Here is an 18,635-nt window from a genome sequence, read left to right on the forward strand (position 1 = left end):
TGCACACAATAAGTGCTCAATAAATACGATTGATTGATTGATTGATATAGAGACAGTCCCTACCCAACAGTGGGCTCACTATCTAAAAGGGGGAGACAGAGAACAAAACCAAACATACTAACAAAATAAAATAAATAGAATAGATATGTACAAGTAAAATAAATAAATAAATAGAGTAATAAATCTGTACAAACATATATCCATATATACAGGTGCTGTGGGGAAGGGAAGGAGGTAAGATGGGGGGGATGGAGAGGGGGACGAGGGGGAGAGGAAGGAAGGGGTTCAGTCCAAACCGTCAGACCGAAGCGGGGCCGTTAGCCCACCCGCCCGGTTGGCTTTCGTGTCCCGGGAAATCAGAATCCCATTCTCTGAGCTGTGGGAATGTTTCTCCTGCAGATTGGAAAACGCCTTCTATGAGCACGCCCAGACGTATTACTACACCGAGATTCGGAGGGTGAAGTCGCACAAGGAATTCTTGAACAAAACCACCCATCAGGTAACAAGCATTTTTTTGATGGTGTTTGGTAAGCGCTCACTGTGTGCCAGCACTGGGGGAGATACAAGGTCATCAGGTTGGACACGGTCCGTGGCCCACATAATAATAATAATAATAATAATGGCATTTGTTAAGCGCTTACTATGTGCCAAGCCCTGTACTAAGCGCTGGGGAGGATACAAGGTGATCAGGTTGTCCCACGGGGGGCTCACAGTCTTAATCCCCGTTTTACAGATGAGGTAACTGAGGCCCAGAGAAGTTGTGATTTGCCCAAAGTCACACAGCTGACAGTTGGCAGAGCAGGGATTCGAACCCGTGACCTCTGACTCCCAAGCCCGGGCTCTTTCCACTGAGCCACGCTGCTTCTCACGTGGGAGTCCCACACGGGGCTCCCAGTCGTAGTTCCCGTTTTACAGATGTGAGGCACAGAGAAGAGAGGTGACTTGCCCAGGGTCACACAGCAGACAGGTGGCGGAGCCGGGACTAGAACCCAGGTCCCTCTGACTCCCGGGAGCGTTCCGCGAGGTGCCGTACACCCTGCCCTCTTGGGGAGATTCATTCAGTCGTATTTAGTGAGCGCTCACTGTGTACAGAGCACTGTACTAAGCGCTTGGGAAGTACAAGTCGGCAACGTCTAGAGACGGTCGCTACCCAACAACGGGCTCACAGTCTAGAAGGGGGAGACAGACAACAAAACAAAACATGTAGAGGGGTGTCAAAGTCGTCAGAACAAATAGAATTAAAGCTATAGGCACATCATTAACAAAATAAATAGAAGAGTAAATGTGTACAAGTAAAATAGAGTAATAAATGCCATGAGAGGGGCTCTGGCAGCCAATTCTTGACTTTCAGGGGACTGAAACCCCTCATTTCTGGGTCAACCAAAAGTTTCGACGGTCCCTACCCAACAGCGGGCTCACAGTCTAGAAGGGGGAGACAGACAACAAAACAAAACATGGAGACGGGTGTCAAAGTCGTCAGAACAAATAGAATTAAAGCTATATGCATAGCATTAACAAAATAAATAGAAGAGTAAATGTATACAAGTAAAATAAAGTAATAAATGCCATGAGAGGGGCTCTGGCAGCCAATTCTTGACTTTCAGGGGACTGAAACCCCTCATTTCTGGGTCAACTAGAAGTTTCGACGGTCCCTACCCAACAACGGGTTCACAGGCTAGAAGGGGGAGACAGACAACAAAACAAAACATGTAAACGGGTTTCAAAGTCGTCAGAACAAAGAGAATTAAAGCTGTAGGCACATCATTAACAAAATAAATAGAAGAGTAAATGTGTACAAGTAAAATAGAGTAATAAATGCCATGAGAGGGGCTCTGGCAGCCAATTCTTGACTTTCAGGGGACTGAAACCCCTCATTTTTGGGTCAACTGAAAGTTTAGACGGTCCCTACCCAACAACAGGCTCACAGTCTATAAGGGGGAGACAGACAACAAAACAGAACATGTAGACGGGTGTCAAAGTTGTCAGAACAAATACAATTAAAGCTATAGGCACGTCATTAACAAAATAAATAGAAGAGTAAATGTGTACAAGTAAAATAGAGTAATAAATGCCATGAGAGGGGCTCTGGCAGCCAATTCTTGACTTTCAGGGGACTGAAACCCCTCATTTTTGGGTCAACTAAAAGTTTAGACGGTCCCTACCCAACAACGGGCTCACAGTCTATAAGGGGGAGACAGACAACAAAACAAAACATGTAAAAGGGTTTCAGAGTGTCAGAACAAAGAGAATTAAAGCTGTAGGCACATCATTAACAAAATAATTAGAAGAGTAAATACGTACAAGTAAAATAGAGTAATAAATGCCATGAGAGGGGTTCTGGCAGCCAATTCTTGACTTTCAGGGGACTGAAACCCCTCATTTTTGGGTCAACTACAACTTTGTCTGCTCAGGCCTCTGGGTCTTAATATGCGGAGGAATGACCCAAGCCTTCCCCAGCCCCGATATCGGGCTCTTTATTCTGTGACCCCCTTCGTCCGTCCCCCCCCTTCTAGACTGTGAGCCCGCTGTCGGGTAGGGACCGTCTCTATATGTTGCCAACTTGGACTTCCCAAGCGCTTAGTCCAGTGCTCTGCACACAGTAAGCGCTCAATACATGCGATTGAATGAATGAATGAATGAACGTGGAGGTGTGGTTTCTCACAGGTTGGCCGTGACGTGTTGATTCTGTTTTTCAGCTCTTATTCGTCAGACATCAGTTCAAAATCGCCTTCTTCAGCGAACTGAAGCAAGATTCCCAGAATGCCTTAAAGTACGCTCCTTCCGCCAGCAGCCCTCTCGCCCCGGGACCGCCGTGGTTGTTATCGCTATTTACGCGAGGGTGGTTCTGATCCCCATTAGAATACTCCTTGTTCAAAAGTATTTTTCTTTTTTTACGGTATGTTAAGCACTGACTGTGTGCCGGGCACTGTGCTAAGCTCTGGGGTCATCAGGTTGGACCCAATCCCTGTCCCTCCTGGAGTTCACAGTCTTGATCCCCATTTTACAGGTGAGGTAACTGAGGCCCATCATCATCATCATCATCAATCGTATTTATTGAGCGCTTACTATGTTGGACCCAATCCCTGTCCTTCCTGGAGTTCACAGTCTTGATCCCCATTTTACAGATGAGGTAACTGAGGCCCATCATCATCAATCGTATTTATTGAGCGCTTACTATGTGCAGAGCACTGTACTAAGCGCTTGAAGCCCAGAGAATAATAATAATAATAATAATGGTATGAAGCGCTTAGAGAAGCAGCGCGGCTCAGTGGGAAGAGCACGGGCTTTGGAGTCAGAGGCCATCGGTTCGAATCTTGGCTCCACCACAAGTCTGCTGTGTGACCTGGGGCAAGTCACTTAACTTCTCTGAGCCTCAGTTACCTCATCTGTAAAAATGGGGATTAAGACTGTGAGCCCCACATGGGGCAACTTGATCACATTGTATCCCCCCGGCGCTTAGAACAGTGCTTTGCACGTAGTAAGTGCTTAACGAATGCCATTATTATTATTATTATTATTCTCTGTGCCCCAGTTTCCCCATATGTAAAATGGGGATTAAGACTGTGAGCCCCCAGTGCGACAACCTGATCACCTTGTAACCTCCCCAGCGCTTAGAACAGTGCTTGGCACATAGTAAGCGCTTAATAAATAAATGCCGTTATTACTGTGTGCCAAGCACTGTTCTAAGCGCTGGGGTAGATACAGGGTGATCAGGTTGTCCCACGTGAAGCTCACAGACTTAATCCCCATTTTCCAGATGAGGTAACAAGGTGATCAGGTTGTCCCACGTGAGGCTCACAGGCTTAATCCCCATTTTCCAGATGAGGGAACTGAGGCCCAGAGAAGCGAAGTGACTTGCCCAAGGTCACCCAGCAGACACGTGGCAGAGCCGGGATTAGAACCCGGTCCTTCCGATCCCCAGACCCGTGCTCTATTCACTAGGCCACACTGCTTCACTTTTAGATCCAAATTTGAGTTTGGATTCCGTTTCTTTTGAACATCTGAAGTCACCCAGTGGCTAAGGATGGCTTCGATAGGCGTCAGAAACTCTGGTTTTAGTATCCAGTCGATCGCAGGCTAGGAGGAAATCAATCAGTGGTATTTATTGGGCACTTACTATGCGCAGAGCATTGTGCTGAGCGCTTGGAGGAGTACACTACAACAGAATTAACAGACAGGTTCTGTACCCATAACGAGCTTACAAGTTGCTTGCGTTTCATAGATTTGGCTCATAGTTACTCATCAGACGGTATCATTTGTTTTGTCCAAGCGATCAGTACCACATGGGAAGCAGCGTGGCTCAGTGGAAAGAGCCCGGGCTTTGGAGTCACGGGTCACGGGTTCAAATCCTGGCTCCGCCACTTAATAATAATAATAATAATGATGGCATTTATTAAGCGCTTACTATGTGCAAAGCACTGTTCTAAGCACTGGGGAGGGTACAAGGCGATCAGGTCGTCCCACGTGGGGCTCACAGTCTTAATCCCCATTTTACAGATGAGGGAACTGAGGCCCAGAGAAGTGAAGTGACTTGCCCAAAGTCACCCAGCTGACAAGTGGTGGAGCTGGGATTTGAACCCATGACCTCTGACTCCAAAGCCCGGGCTCTTTCCACTGAGCCACGCTGCTTCTCTTGTCAGCTGTGTGACTTTGGGCAAGTCACTTCACTTCTCTGGGTCTCAGTGACCTCATCCGTAAAATGGGGATTAAGACTGTGAGCCCCCCGTGGGACAACCTGATCACCTTGTAACCTCCCCAGCGCTTAGAACAGTGCTTTGCACATAGTAAGAGCTTAATAAATGCCATTGTTATTATTAGTATTATTATTATTATTACCAGCCTTTAAATTCACCGGGAATCGAATCAAATTCCCCACTGCCCGATCACTCGGCCACCTCCTCTGTTTCCGGCCATTTCCCCGGCTTCTGCAGGGTGGACGGAGAAACATCCTGTTAGTATTTTCCAAGGCGGAAGCTTTAACGTTTCCTCGGGCTCTATCGTCACTTATTCTCCCTCCGTTTTCACGTCTTCATCATCATCAATCGTATTTATTGAGCACTTACTGTGTGCAGAGCACTGTACTAAGTGCTTGGGAAGTACAAGTTGGCAACATATAGAGACAGTCCCTACCCAACAGTGGGCTCACAGTCTAAAAGTCTAAAACGGCTTGTTTTCCGTCAGTTTCCCGGCAGTGATTACTGAATCAAATTCCTCCGAACCTGTGTGTGTGGGTTGTCTCTTTTAGTGTTTTTTTTTGGCAGTGGATAGAAAGGCACCGTTTTTATTCTCTTATCAATAAACAGGCCCAGTTTAGTAAAATCAGAATTGCCGAATCAACAGACCGTTTTACGTGTTAAACCAGAGAAGCTGTCAGTCGGTGTCAGCTGCTGCTTGCAGTCTTCCTTTTCGACTTTTCCTTCAAAATGATTGTCTGCCGTGTAGCGTTCTGACTGGTCTGAACTCTCCTCTGTTCCCCTCAGAAACTACCGGGCCGCCTACAATCTCATCCACGAGCTCAGGGCCCATGAAACCAACATGCTGGAAATCAAGACTCTGGCTGGGTACATCAGTTACAAGGTGAGAGTTCTGGGCCTCATGGGGCATCATCATCATCATCATCAATCGTATTTATTGAGCGCTTGCTGTGTGCAGAGCACTGGACTAAGCGCTTGGGAAGTCCAAGTTGGCAACATCTAGAGACAGTCCCTACCCAACAATGGGCTCACAGTCTAAAAGGGGGAGACAGAGAACAAAACCAAGCATACTAACAAAATAAAATAAATAGAATAGATATGTACAAGTAAAATAAATAAATAAATAGAGTAATAAATATGTACAAACATATATCCATATATACAGGTGCTGTGGGGAAGGGAAGGAGGTAAGATGAGGGGAAGGAGAGGGGGACGAGGGGGAGAGGAAGGAAGGGGCTCAGTCTGGGAAGGCCTCCTGGAGGAGGTGAGCTCTCAGTAGGGCCTTGAAGGGAGGAAGAGAGCGAGCTTGGCGGGTGGGCAGAGGGATTGGGGGCATTCCAGGCCCGGGGGAGGACGTGGGCCGGGGGTCGATGGCGGGACAGGTGAGAACGAGGTACAGTGAGGAGATTAGCGGTGGAGGAGCGGAGGGTGCGGGCTGGGCTGCAGAAGGACAGAAGGGAGGTGAGGTAGGAGGGGGCGAGGGGATGGATGGACAGCCTGGAAGCCCAGGGTGAGGAGTTTCTGCCTGATGCGCAGATTGATTGGTAGCCACTGGAGATTTTTGAGGAGGGGAGTAATATGCCCAGAGCGTTTCTGGACAAAGATAATCCAGGCAGCAGCATGAAGTATGGATTGAAGTGGGGAGAGACACGAGGATGGGAGATCAGAGAGAAGGCTGATGCAATAGTCCAGACGGGATAGGATGAGAGCTTGAATGAGCAGGGTAGCGGTATGGATGGAGAAGAAAGGGCGGATCTTGGCATCAGAAAGGCGAGGGTGTTTTTCAAGTGGTTTGGGACGAGGCCGGAGGGGAGACCGTGCCCGATCAGGCCCTCCACGTGGTCACGAGAGGGTCGGTCAGCTTTCAAGTCGAAGACGATGGTGGCGGGCGATGGGGGCCGAGCCGCCGCCCCCCTGCCGCCTGATCTCTTTGCCCGGGCCGTGGTTCTGGGGCGCCGCCTGGCCCAGTGGAAATCCTGGGCTCTCGGGCTGGTGGTTTTAGACTGTGAGCCCACTGTTGGGTAGGGACTGTCTCTATAGGTTGCCAACTTGTACTTCCCAAGCGCTTAGTACAGTGCTCTGCACACAGTAAGCGCTCAATAAATACGATCGATTGATTGGTTCCCAGCCTTCAGGCCCCTGCTCTCCCTGTTTCCCCGTGGTGTCCCCGGACGCCGTAACCTAGCGCGTGGCTTTCTATAAAACACGTCCCGTCTCTTTTCTCCCCGCCGCCCCCAGATTCCTACAATATTTACAACCGGGCCGTATCCCGGGGAAGCCTTCTGCTCCGACCGGACGCGAACATGGCTCCGTCGATCAGCCGGTCTCTCGGGGGTTTCCCTCTGGCCCCTCGCACCCGCAGTCACACCTCACAGTTCTCAGCACCCGTGGTGTCTCAGTCCCTCCTTTCCAAACTGGGGATTGTTGCGCCTTGGGCCTGGGCTGCTGTAGCCTCAGTTCTTTTGTTGGTTTGCTTGTCCCCCTCAAAGGATTTGTCATTCATTCAGTCGTATTTATTGAGCGCTTACTGTGCGCAGAGCACCGGACTAAGCGCTTGGGAAGTACAAGTTGGCAACATACAGAGACAGTCCCTACCCAACAGCGGGCTCACAGTCTAGAATGGGGAGACAGATAACAAAACAAAACATATTAACAAGGGAAGGTGCCTTGGCGGATGGGCGGGCAGTCTCGCTTGATGGGAGATTAATTGGCCCTTGCCGTCCGCAGATCTGCCGCCTGTGCTTTCAGCATAACACTCCGCTGGACGCCATCGCCCAGTTCAGGAAGCACGTAGACCTGTGCAAGAAAAAAATTGGCAGCGCAGAGCTGGCCTTCGAGCACGCCGCCTGGATGTCCAAACAGTGCGTCTTCACCTTCCCTGGGTCGCGGCGGGGGCGAGGGGACCGGGGCGGGGGGAGGAGGATGGGGACGGCGGGCCTCGGCAGGGAGGGCAACCCCAAACTTGAGGCCGGCCCGTTGGGGGTTCGTCTGGTGTCCCCCAACGCTTACTGTTGAAAACCAGTAATTGGAGAAGCAGCGTGGCCCAGTGGGGAGGACTTGAGTTTTAATCCTGGCTCTTGTACTTCCCAAGCGCTTAGTACAGTGCTCTGCACACAGTAAGCGCTCCATAAATACGATTGATGATGATGATGGCTCTGCCAGTTTCTTGCTGTGGTGACCTTGGGCAAGTTCACCGCACTTCTCTGTGCCTCAGTTTCCTCAACTGTAAGATAGGGAGGCCTGTTCCCCTTCTTAGTTAGACTGTGAGCCCCATGCAGGACAGGGACAGTGTCCGACCTAGCTACAGCCTAGCTACCTCAGTGCTTAGAGCAGCGTTTGACACACAGTAAGCGCTTAACAGATACCATAAAAGATTAACTGGGCAGTCCCCACTTTGGCTGCGCTCATTCATTCATTCAATCGTATTTATTGAGCGCTTACTGTGTGCAGAGCACTGTACTAAGCGCTCGTTTTCGCTCTCCTCGGGCCCCGGCAGGCGGCCCGGAGACGAGGATCCCAAACCGCCCCGAGACCCGACTCCGTCTTTAACCAGTTCCCCCGTCTGGATCCCGGGCACCTCCCGTCTTTCATTCATTCATTCAGCCGTATTTATTGAGCGCTTTCCGTGCGCAGAGCACTGTACTAAGCGCTTGGGAAGTCCAAGTTGGCAACATCTAGAGACGGTCCCTCCCCCTTCAGCGGGCTTGAAGGGGGAGACAGACAACAAAACAAAACATCCGGGCCGGCCCCAACCCCGTTAATTTGCTCCCGAGTATTCCAGAGTCCCAGAGCCTGCCTCAACCGTGGGAACTCCGGCCTGACAGAATAGGTCAGACTTCAATCAATCAATCAATCAATCGTATTTATTGAGCGCTTACTGTGTGCAGAGCACTGTACTAAGCGCTTGGGAAGTACAAGTTGGCAGCATGTAGAGACGGTCCCTACCCAACAGTGGGCTCACAGTCTAGAAGGGGGAGACAGAGAACAAAACAAAACGTATTAACAAAATAAAATAAATAGAATAGACATGTATAAGTAAAATAAATAAATAGAGTAATAAATACGTACAGACATATATACAGGTGCTGTGTGGAAGGGAAGGAGGTAGACTGGGAGCCCGCTGTTGGGTAGGGACCGTCTCTATATGTTCCCGGCTTGTACTTCCCAAGCGCTTAGTCCAGTGCTCTGCGCACAGTAAGCACTCAATAAATATGATTGAATGAATAATAATAATAATAATAACGGCATTTATTAAGCGCTTACTATGTGCAAAGCACTGTTCTAAGCGCTGGGAGCAGCGCTCCCCAGGATTCCTGGGGGGATATGAGGAGGGAAATCCCACTGGCCCTCCCTTTGTCCCAGAGAAGCAGCGTGGCTCAGTGGAAGGAGCCCGGGCTCAGGAGTCAAGAGATTCAAATCCCGGCTCAGCCACTTGTCAGCTGTGTGACTTTGGGCAAGTCACTTCTCTGGGCCTCAGTGACCTCGTCTGTCAAATGGGGATGAAGCCTTTGAGCCCCCCGTGGGACAACCTGATCACCTTGTATCCCCCCTCCAGCGCTTAGAACAGTGCTTGGCACATAGTAAGCACTTAACAAACGCCATCATTATCATCATCATCATCAATCGTATTTATTGAGCGCTGACCGTGTGCAGAGCACTGTACTAAGCGCTTGGGAAGTACAAATTGGCAACGTATAGAGACGGTCCCTACCCAACAGTGGGCTCACAGTCTAAATGATTATGGCTCAGTGGAAAGAGCCCGGGCTTTGGAGTCAGAGGTCATGGGTTCAAATCCCGGCTCAGCCACTTGTCAGCTGTGTGACTTTGGGCAAGTCACTTCTCTGGGCCTCAGTGACCTCGTCTGTCAAATGGGGATGAAGACTTTGAGCCCCCCCCCCCCCGTGGGACAACCTGATCACCTTGTATCCCCCCTCCAGCGCTTAGAACAGGGCTTGGCACATAGTAAGCGCTTAACAAACGCCATCATTATCATCATCATCATCAATCGTATTTATTGAGCGCTGACTGTGTGCAGAGCACTGTACTAAGCGCTTGGGAAGTGCAAATTGGCAACATCTAGAGACGGTCCCTACCCAACAGTGGGCTCACAGTCTAAATGATTATGGCTCAGTGGAAAGAGCCGGGCTTTGGAGTCAGAGGTCATGGGTTCGAATCCCGGCTCCGCCACATGTCTGCTGTGTGGCCTTGGGCAAGTCACTTAACTTCTCTGAGCCTCCGTTACCTCATCTGTAAAATGGGGATTAAGACTGTGAGCCCCACGTGGGGCAACCTGATCACTTTGTATCCCCCCAAGCGCTTGGAACAGTGCTTTGCACATAGTAAGTGCTTAACAAATGCCAACGTTATTATTATTTGTCCTGGCAGATTCCAAGCCTTCGGAGACCTCTTTGACGAGGCCATCAAGCTGGGCCTGACGGCCATCCAGACGCAAAACCCTGGCTTTTATTACCAGCAGGCTGCCTATTACGCGCAGGAACGCAAGCAACTGGCCGGCAGCCTCTGTCACCACCAGGTTCGTCCGGCCGGCCGGCCCGCCCGCCCGCCTCCGGCATCCCCTTCTCCCTTGGGTGGCGGGCGGCCCAATAATAATAATAATGATGGCATTTATTAAGCACTTACTATGTGCAAAGCACTGTTCTAAGTGCTGGGGAGGTAACAAGATAATCAGGTTGTCCCATGGGGGGCTCACAGTCTTAATCCCCATTTTACAGATGAGGTAACTGGGGCACAGAGAAGTGAAGTGACTTGCCCAAAGTCACACAGCTGACAATTGAGCCACGCTGCTTCTCTTTTTTTTTTTTTTTTCCCTGGCCCAGCCAGGGACGACGACGCGGTGGCTTTGGGGAATCAGTTACAATTCATTCAATCATATTTATTGAGCGCTTACTGTGTGCGGAGCACTGGACTAAGCGCTTGAGAAGTCCAAGTTGGCAACATCTAGAGACGGTCCCTACCCAACAGCGGGCTCACAGTCTGTTTTGTTGTCTGTCTCCCCCTTCTAGACTGGGAGCCCACTGTTGGGTAGGGACCGTCTCTAGATGTCAGCCCCAGACTGAGCCCCCTCCTTCCTCTCCCCACAGCACCTGTATATGTGTATATATGTTTGTACGGATTTATTACTCTATTTATTGATTTATTTTACTTGTACTATCTATTCTATTTATTTTATTTTGTTAATATGTTTGGTTTTGTTGTCTGTCTCCCCCTTCTAGACTGTGAGCCCACTGTTGGGTAGGGACCATCTCTAGATGTCAGCCCCATACTGAGCCCCCTCCTTCCTCTCCCCACAGCACCTGTATATATGTATATATGTTTGTACGTATTTATTACTCTATTTGTTGATTTATTTTACTTGTACATATCTATTCTATTTATTTCATTTTGTTAATATGTTTGGTTTTGTTCTCTGCCTCCCCCTTCTAGACTGTGAGCCTTCTGTTGGGTAGGGACCATCTCTAGATAGCCCCAGACTGAGCCCCCTCCTTCCTCTCCCCCGCCTTACCTCCTTCCCTTCCCCACAGCACCTGTTTATATGTTTGTACGGATTTATTACTCTATTTATTTTACTTGTACATATCTATTTTATTTATTTTATTTTGTTAATATGTTTTATTTTGTTCTCTGCCTCCCCCTTCTAGACTGTGAGCCCGCTGTCGGGGAGGGACCGTCTCTAGATGTCAGCCCCAGACTGAGCCCCCTCCTTCCTCTCCCCCGCCTTACCTCCTTCCCTTCCCCACAGCACCTGTATATATGTTTAAATGTTTGTGCGGATTTATTACTCTATTTATTGATTTATTTTACTTGTACATATCTATTCTGTTTATTTTATTTTGTTAATATGTTTCGTTTTGTTCTCTGCCTCCCCCTTCTAGACTGTGAGCCCGCTGTTGGGTAGGGACCGTCTCTAGATGTCAGCCCCAGACTGAGCCCCCTCCTTCCTCTCCCCTCTCCATCTCCCCACCTTACCTCCTTCCCCTTCCCACAGCACCTGTATATATGTATATATGTTTGTATGGATTTATTACTCTATTTATTTTATTTGTACATATTTATTCTATTTATTTTATTTTGTTAATACGTTTTGTTTTGTTGTCTGTCTCCCCCTTCTAGACTGTGAGCCCGCTGTTGGGTAGGGACCATCTCTATATGTTGCCAACTTCATCATCATCATCATCAATCGTATTTATTGAGCGCTTACTGTGTGCAGAGCACTGGACTAAGCGCTTGGGAAGTACAAGTTGGACTTGGACTTCCCAAGTGCTTGGTACAGTGCTCTGCACATGGTAAGCACTTAATAAATGCCATTGTTATTATTATTATTATTGGGTAAGTACAGTACAACAATAAATAATAGTAGAATACTATTCTATTTTATTTGGTTAATATGTTTTGTTTTGTCGTCTGTCTCCCCCTTTTAGACTGTGAGCCCACTGTTGGGTAGGGACCGTCTCTAGATGTTGCCAACTTGGACTTCCCAAGCACTTAGTCCAGTGCTCTGCACACAGTAAGCGCTCAATAAAGACGATTGAATGAATGAATGGATGAATAGTGCCATTCCCTGCCCACAACGAGCTCACAGTCTAGAAGCGGGGAAACGGACATCAATACAAATAAATATATAGATAAAGATATATATATAGATATATATATAGATATATATATATATGTATATATATATACATATACACGGATATATATACAGATATAAAGATATATATACATAAATGTCGTGCGGCTCGCAAAGAGAGTAAGTCAGATGATGCAGATGGGAGTGGGAGATGATGAAAAGTGGGGCTTAGTCTGGGAAGGCCTCTTGGAGGAGATGGGCCTTCAATAAGGATTTGAAGACGGGGAGAGGAATTGTCGGATTTGAGGAGGGAGGGGTGTTCCAGGCCAGAGGCAGGACGTGAGCCAGGGGTCGGCAGCGAGATATTAATAATAATAATAGTAATAATGATGGCATTTATCAAGTGCTTATTATAGAAGTGCTTATTAGAGAAGCAGCGTGGCTCAGTGGAAAGAGCCCGGGCTTTGGAGTCAGAGGTCATGGGTTCAAATCCCGGCTCTGCCAACTGTCAGCTGTGTGACTTTGGGCAAGTCATTTCACTTCTCTGCGCCTCAGTTACCTCATCTGTAAAAACTGGGGATGAAGACTGTGAGCCCCCCATGGGACAACCTGATCACCTTGTAACCTCCCCAGCGCTTAGAACAGTGCTTTGCACGTGGTAAGCGCTTAATAAATATTATGTTTGTACATATTTATTACACTATTTTATTTGTACATATCTATTCTATTTATTTTATTTTGTTGGTATGTTTGGTTATGTTCTCTGTCTCCCCCTTTTAGACTGTGAGCCCACTGTTGGGTAGGGACTGTCTCTAGATGTTGCCAATTTGGACTTCCCAAGCGCTTAGTACAGTGCTCTGCACATAGTAAGCGCTCAATAAATACGATTGATGATGATGATAAATACTATTATTATTATTATTTGTAAGATAGACGAGATCGGGGCCCAGTGAAGCGGAAACAGGTTGCGAGCTGGGCTGGACCACGTCAGGGCTGTCCGGTGACACGGGTGGCATTCAGCCGGCGTTTGGCCGTCTCCTGAACTCTTCCTTGGGTCTGCGGGGTCCGAGGGAGAGATCGGGACTGCTTGGATTTGGTTTTCCCGAGAATATTCCTCGAGAAGCAGAAACCCACCCGTGCCCTGAAACGAGAACCCGACCCCTGAGCCAACGTCTCTCTTCTGCTTCCAGCCTCCCGTGGCGTATCCCAGTCCCGATCCCCTGGAAACGCAAACCGGAGTGCTGGATTTTTACGGGCAGAGACCCTGGCGACAAGGAATTCTGAGTAAATTCCCTCTCTTCTTCGCCGGCTCTTCAAACGATACGGCTTTTGAGCGAGCGGGCCGTCGACGTGAACGGGGAGAAAGGAGGGATTAAATTCGTTTTTCCCAGACGGGCCTTTGAGGCCCCGGAGTCACAGTCCTGCCTGAAGTGATGATTCCACTAGGTTGGCGGTCTTTTCTGAGGAGGGGCACGTGAAAGCGGATTTATAGCCGGAGAGACGAGGGGAATACGTAGCCGTGCTAAAGGAAATGAAGTAATGAAGTCAGCGTAACTGGTGACTCTTACTGGTGTTCTCTTTATCAATCAGCCGTATTTATTGAGCGCTTACTGTGTGCAGAGCACTGTACTAAGCGCTTTAGCGACAGCAGTGGGAGAAAAAGCTCCTCATATGGAAACTTTCCCTCAAGACTAAATTTCATACGGCCCAGTTTATACTGGGCAACTGCCCGGAGGAGTATTCAATTCACTGATGACTCTGCATGTATACATATATTTTTGTACATATTTATTACTCTATTTATTTATTTATCCCGGCTCCGCCAGTTGTCAGCTGTGTGACTTTGGGCAAGTCACTTCACTTCTCTGGGCCTCAGTTCCCTCATCTGTAAAATGGGGATGAAGACTGTGAGCCCCCCGTGAGACAACCTGATCACCTTGTAACCTCCCCAGCGCTTAGAACAGTGCTTTGCACATACTAAGCGCTTAATAAATGCCATTATTATTATTATTATTATCTTGTACATATCTATTCTATTTATTTTATTTTGTTAGTATGTTTGGTTTTGTTCTCTGTCTTCCCCTTCTAGACTGTGAGCCCGCTGTTGGGTAGGGACTGTCTCTAGATGTTGCCGACTTGTACTTCCCAAGCGCTTAGTGCAGTGCTCTGCACACAGTAAGCGCTCAATAAATACGATTGATTGATTGATTGACTCTGGCAACTCATTCTGTCCTGTACTTCAGCCTTCATTCATTCAGTCGTATTTATTGTGTGCTTACTGTGTGCAGAGCACTGTACTAAGCGCTTGGGAAGTCCAAGTCGGCAGCATATAGAGCCGGTCCCTACCCAACGCGGGCTCACAGTCTAGAAGGGGGAGACAGACAACGAAACAAAACATATTAACAAAATCAAATGAATAGAATAGTAAATTAATTCATTCAATCATATTTATTGAGCGCTTACTGTGTGCAGAGCACTGTACTAAGCGCTTGGGAAGTCCAAGTCGGCAACATCTAGAGCCGGTCCCCACCCAACAGCGGGCTCACAGTCTAGAAGGGGGAGACAGACAACGAAACAAAACATATTAACAAAATCAAATGAATAGAATAGTAAATTCATTCATTCATTCAATCATATTTATTGAGCGCTTACTGTGTGCAGAGCACTGGACTAAGCGCTTGGGAAGTACAATTTGGCAACATACAGAGACGGTCCCTACCCAGCAGTGGGCTCACAGTCTAGAAGGGGAGTACAAGTAAAATAAATAGAGTAATAAAGTAATAAATCTGTACAAAGTGCTTCACGAGAAGCGGCGTAGTCTAGTGGAGAGAGCCCAGGCCTGGGAGTAAGAAGGATCTGGGTTCTAATCCTTGCTCCGCCACTTGTCTGTGGCGTTACCCTGGGCAAGTCGCTTCACTTCTTTGGGCCTCAGTTCCCTCATCTGTAAAATGGGGATGAAGACTGAGCTCCACGTGGGACATGGACTGTGTCCAACCTGATTAGTTTGTGTCTATCCCAGTGCTCGGTATAGTGCCTGCATGTCTCCATGTTTTGTTGTCCGTCTCCCCCTTCTAGACCGTGAGCTCGTTGTTGGGTAGGGACCGTCTCTATATGTGGCCGATTTGTTCTTCCCGAGCGCTTAGTACAGTGCTCTGCACACAGTAAGCGCTCAATAAATACGATTGAATGAATGAATGAATGCCTAGCACATTGTACGTGCTTAACAAATGCCATTTAAAATAAATGTTAATTGTGGTATTTACTAAGCACTTACTAAAATAATAGTGATCATAATGATGGCTTTTGTTAATCGTATTTATTGAGCGCTTACTGTGTGCAGAGCACTGTACTAAGCGCTTGGGAAGTACAAGTTGGCAACGTATAGAGACGGTGCCTACCCAACAGTGGGCTTACAGTCTAGAAAAGCGCTTACTATGTGCAAATCACTGTTCTAAGCGCTGCTGGTGGGGGGGTGGGGGGGATACAAGGTGATTAGGTTGTCCCCTGGGGGGCTCACAGTTTTAATCCCCATTTTACAGATGAGGGAACTAAGGCTCAGAGAATAATAATAATGAGGAGAAGAAGAATGATAGCATTTGTTAAGCGCTTACTATGTGCGAAGCACTGTTCTAAGCGCTGGGGGACACACAAGGTAATCAGGTTGTCCCACATGGGGCTCCCAGTCTTCATCCCCATTTTGCAGATGAGGGAACTAAGGCTCAGAGAATAATAATAATGAGAAGAAGAATGATAGCATTTGTTAAGCGCTTACTATGTGTGAAGCGCTGTTCTAAGCGCTGGGGGACACACAAGGTAATCAGGTTGTCCCATGTGGGGCTCAGTTTTAATCCCCGTTTTACAGATGAGGGAACTAAGGCTCAGAGAATAATAATAATGAGAAGAAGAAGAATGATAGCATTTGTTAAGTGCTTACTATGTGCGAAGCACTGTTCTAAGCACTGGGGGGTGGGGATACAAGGTAATCAGGTTGTCCCACGTGGGGCTCACAGTTTTAATCCCCATTTTACAGATGAGGGAACTAAGGCTCAGAGAATAATAATAATGAGAAGAAGAAGAATGATAGCATTTGTTAAGCACTTACTATGTGTGAAGCACTGTTCTAAGCGCTGGGGGGGGGATACAAGGTAATCAGGTTGTCCCACGTGGGGCTCCCAGTCTTCATCCCCATTTTGCAGATGAGGGAACCGAGGCCCAGAGAAGTGAAGTGACTTGCCCAAGATCACACAGCAGACATGTGATGGAGGCGGGATTAGAACCCACGTCCCCTGACTCCCAAGCCCGGGGTCTTTCCACGGAGCCACGCACTGTAGAAGCTCTCGCAGGACGGCGCGTTAAGGAAAACCCACCCCCTCGCAGTTGTCTCTACGCACGCTGCCTCCGAGCCGGCTCCCCTCTCCGGGCCAACATTCCCTAGGTCCCTGCCGGCATTCCGGCCACAACCCGAGAGAAAACCCTACATTCCGTCCGGGCGGAGGGTGGGTGGGGGTTAAAAGTGGGAGTTCTGACTTTTCGAGCAATTGTTCCCGGGGATTTTCTAGTTCTGGGCCGAATCCTAAGGCCAAGGTGGGGGTATCCGGTAAGATGGTTTCGGCGGGGCCGCTTTAATTCAGGAATTTTGGGTCCGGGAATGTTCTCTTCCCAACAGAAGGTGGAACGGAGTGGGCTCCGACCCTCCCGCTGTGTCTCGGGGCGGAGAATGCCCTGTGGGGCCGAAGCCCAATCCCGTTACCCATGCGTGGCTCCGAGGGGCCTGCGGTGGTTCCCCGGGGGAGACGTCTTCCCTTTCCTCTTAGCGAAAACGAATTTCCCATGGAGTGTACTCTGTCCTACGCAGGTTTCGACCTTTCCGACCTGGAGAAAGAAAAGGTTGGCATTCTTGCCCTGCAGCTGAAGGAGAGGAACGTCATCCACTCGGTAAGCCCGATTTCCAAAAGCGCCCGGGTACCGTGGCGGGGGCCCCGGGGCCGGGCCCTGACGCTCCCCGTTCCCTGGTTTTCGCAGGAAATAATCATCGCTCTTCTGAGCAATGCCGTTGCCCAGTTTAAGAAGTATAAATGTCCGAGGATGAAGAGTCATTTAAGTAAGTGACCTACAGCATTTGTGTCCAGGTCTGTAATTTATTTGTGTTAATGTCTGTCTCCTCATTTAAACGACCTTGCACTGTAAGGTCGTTTTGGGCAGACAATGTCTGTTTATGGTTATATTGTAGTAATAATAATAGTGTCGATATTTGTTAACGTCTGTCTCCTCCTTTAAACGACCTTGCACTGTAAGGCCGTTTTGGACAGACATTGTCTGTTTATGGTAATAATAATAATAACAATAGGGTTGGTATTTGTTAATGTCTGTCTCCTCCTTTAAACGACCTTGGACTGGAAGGTCATTTTGGACAGACATTGTCTGTTTATGGTAATAATAATAATAATAGTGTTGGTATTTGTTAATGTCCGTCTCCTCCTTTAAACGACCTTGGACTGTAAGGTCGTTTTGGGCAGACAATGTCTGCTTATAGTTATATTGTAGTAATAATAATAGTAATGTCGGTATTTGTTAACGTCTGTCTCCTCCTTTAAACGACCTTGCACTGTAAGGTCGTTTTGGACAGACATTGTTTATGGTAATAATAATAATAATAATAGTGTTGGTATTTGTTAATGTCTGTCTCCTCCTTTAAACGACCTTGGACTGGAAGGTCGTTTTGGGCAGACAATGTCTGTTTATGGTTATATTGTAGTAATAATAATAATAGTGTCGGTATTTGTTAACGCCTGTCTCCTCCTTTAAACGACCTTGGACTGTAAGGTCGTTTTGGACAGACAAGGTCTGTTTATGGTTATATTGTAGTAATAATAATAATAATAGTGTCGGTATTTGTTAATGTCTGTCTCCTCCTTTAAACGACCTCGGACTGGAAGGTCGTTTTGGGCAGACAGTGTCTGTTTATGGTTATATGGTAGTAATAATAATAATAATAGTGTCGGTATTTGTTAATGTCTGTCTCCTCCTTTAAACGACCTTGGACTGGAAGGTCATTTTGGGCAGACATTGTCTGTTTTTGGTTATATTGTAGTAGTAATAATAGTAATAGTGTTGGTATTTGTTCATGTCTGTCTCCTCCTTTAAACGACCTTGGACTGTAAGGTCATTTTGGGCAGACAATGTCTGTTTGTGGTTATTTTGTAGTAATAATAATAGCGTTGGTATTTGTTAATGTCTGTCTCCTCCTTTAAACAACCTTGGACTGGAAGGTCGTTTTGGGCAGACAGTGTCTGTTTATGGTTATATTGTAGTAATAATAATAATAGTGTCGGTATTTGTTAACGTCCGTCTCC

At 47.7% G+C, this 18,635-nt stretch overlaps 1 protein-coding gene across 1 annotated transcript in view; it reads left to right on the forward strand.

Moving 5' to 3' along the window:
- Positions 1–18,635, forward strand: part of TRAPPC11 (trafficking protein particle complex 11) — an 87,797-nt gene that overhangs the window by 21,251 nt on the left and 47,911 nt on the right. The window contains exons 6-13 of the mRNA XM_038755169.1: positions 400–499; positions 2,697–2,770; positions 5,481–5,577; positions 7,422–7,555; positions 10,080–10,227; positions 13,473–13,566; positions 17,138–17,217; positions 17,305–17,383. Of these exons, the coding sequence (XP_038611097.1) occupies positions 400–499; positions 2,697–2,770; positions 5,481–5,577; positions 7,422–7,555; positions 10,080–10,227; positions 13,473–13,566; positions 17,138–17,217; positions 17,305–17,383 (806 nt within the window). The remainder of the gene's footprint in view (positions 1–399; positions 500–2,696; positions 2,771–5,480; positions 5,578–7,421; positions 7,556–10,079; positions 10,228–13,472; positions 13,567–17,137; positions 17,218–17,304; positions 17,384–18,635) is intronic.

This window comes from Tachyglossus aculeatus, chromosome 12 (assembly GCF_015852505.1).
Source record: "Tachyglossus aculeatus isolate mTacAcu1 chromosome 12, mTacAcu1.pri, whole genome shotgun sequence".
NCBI classification, from domain to species: domain Eukaryota; kingdom Metazoa; phylum Chordata; class Mammalia; order Monotremata; family Tachyglossidae; genus Tachyglossus; species Tachyglossus aculeatus.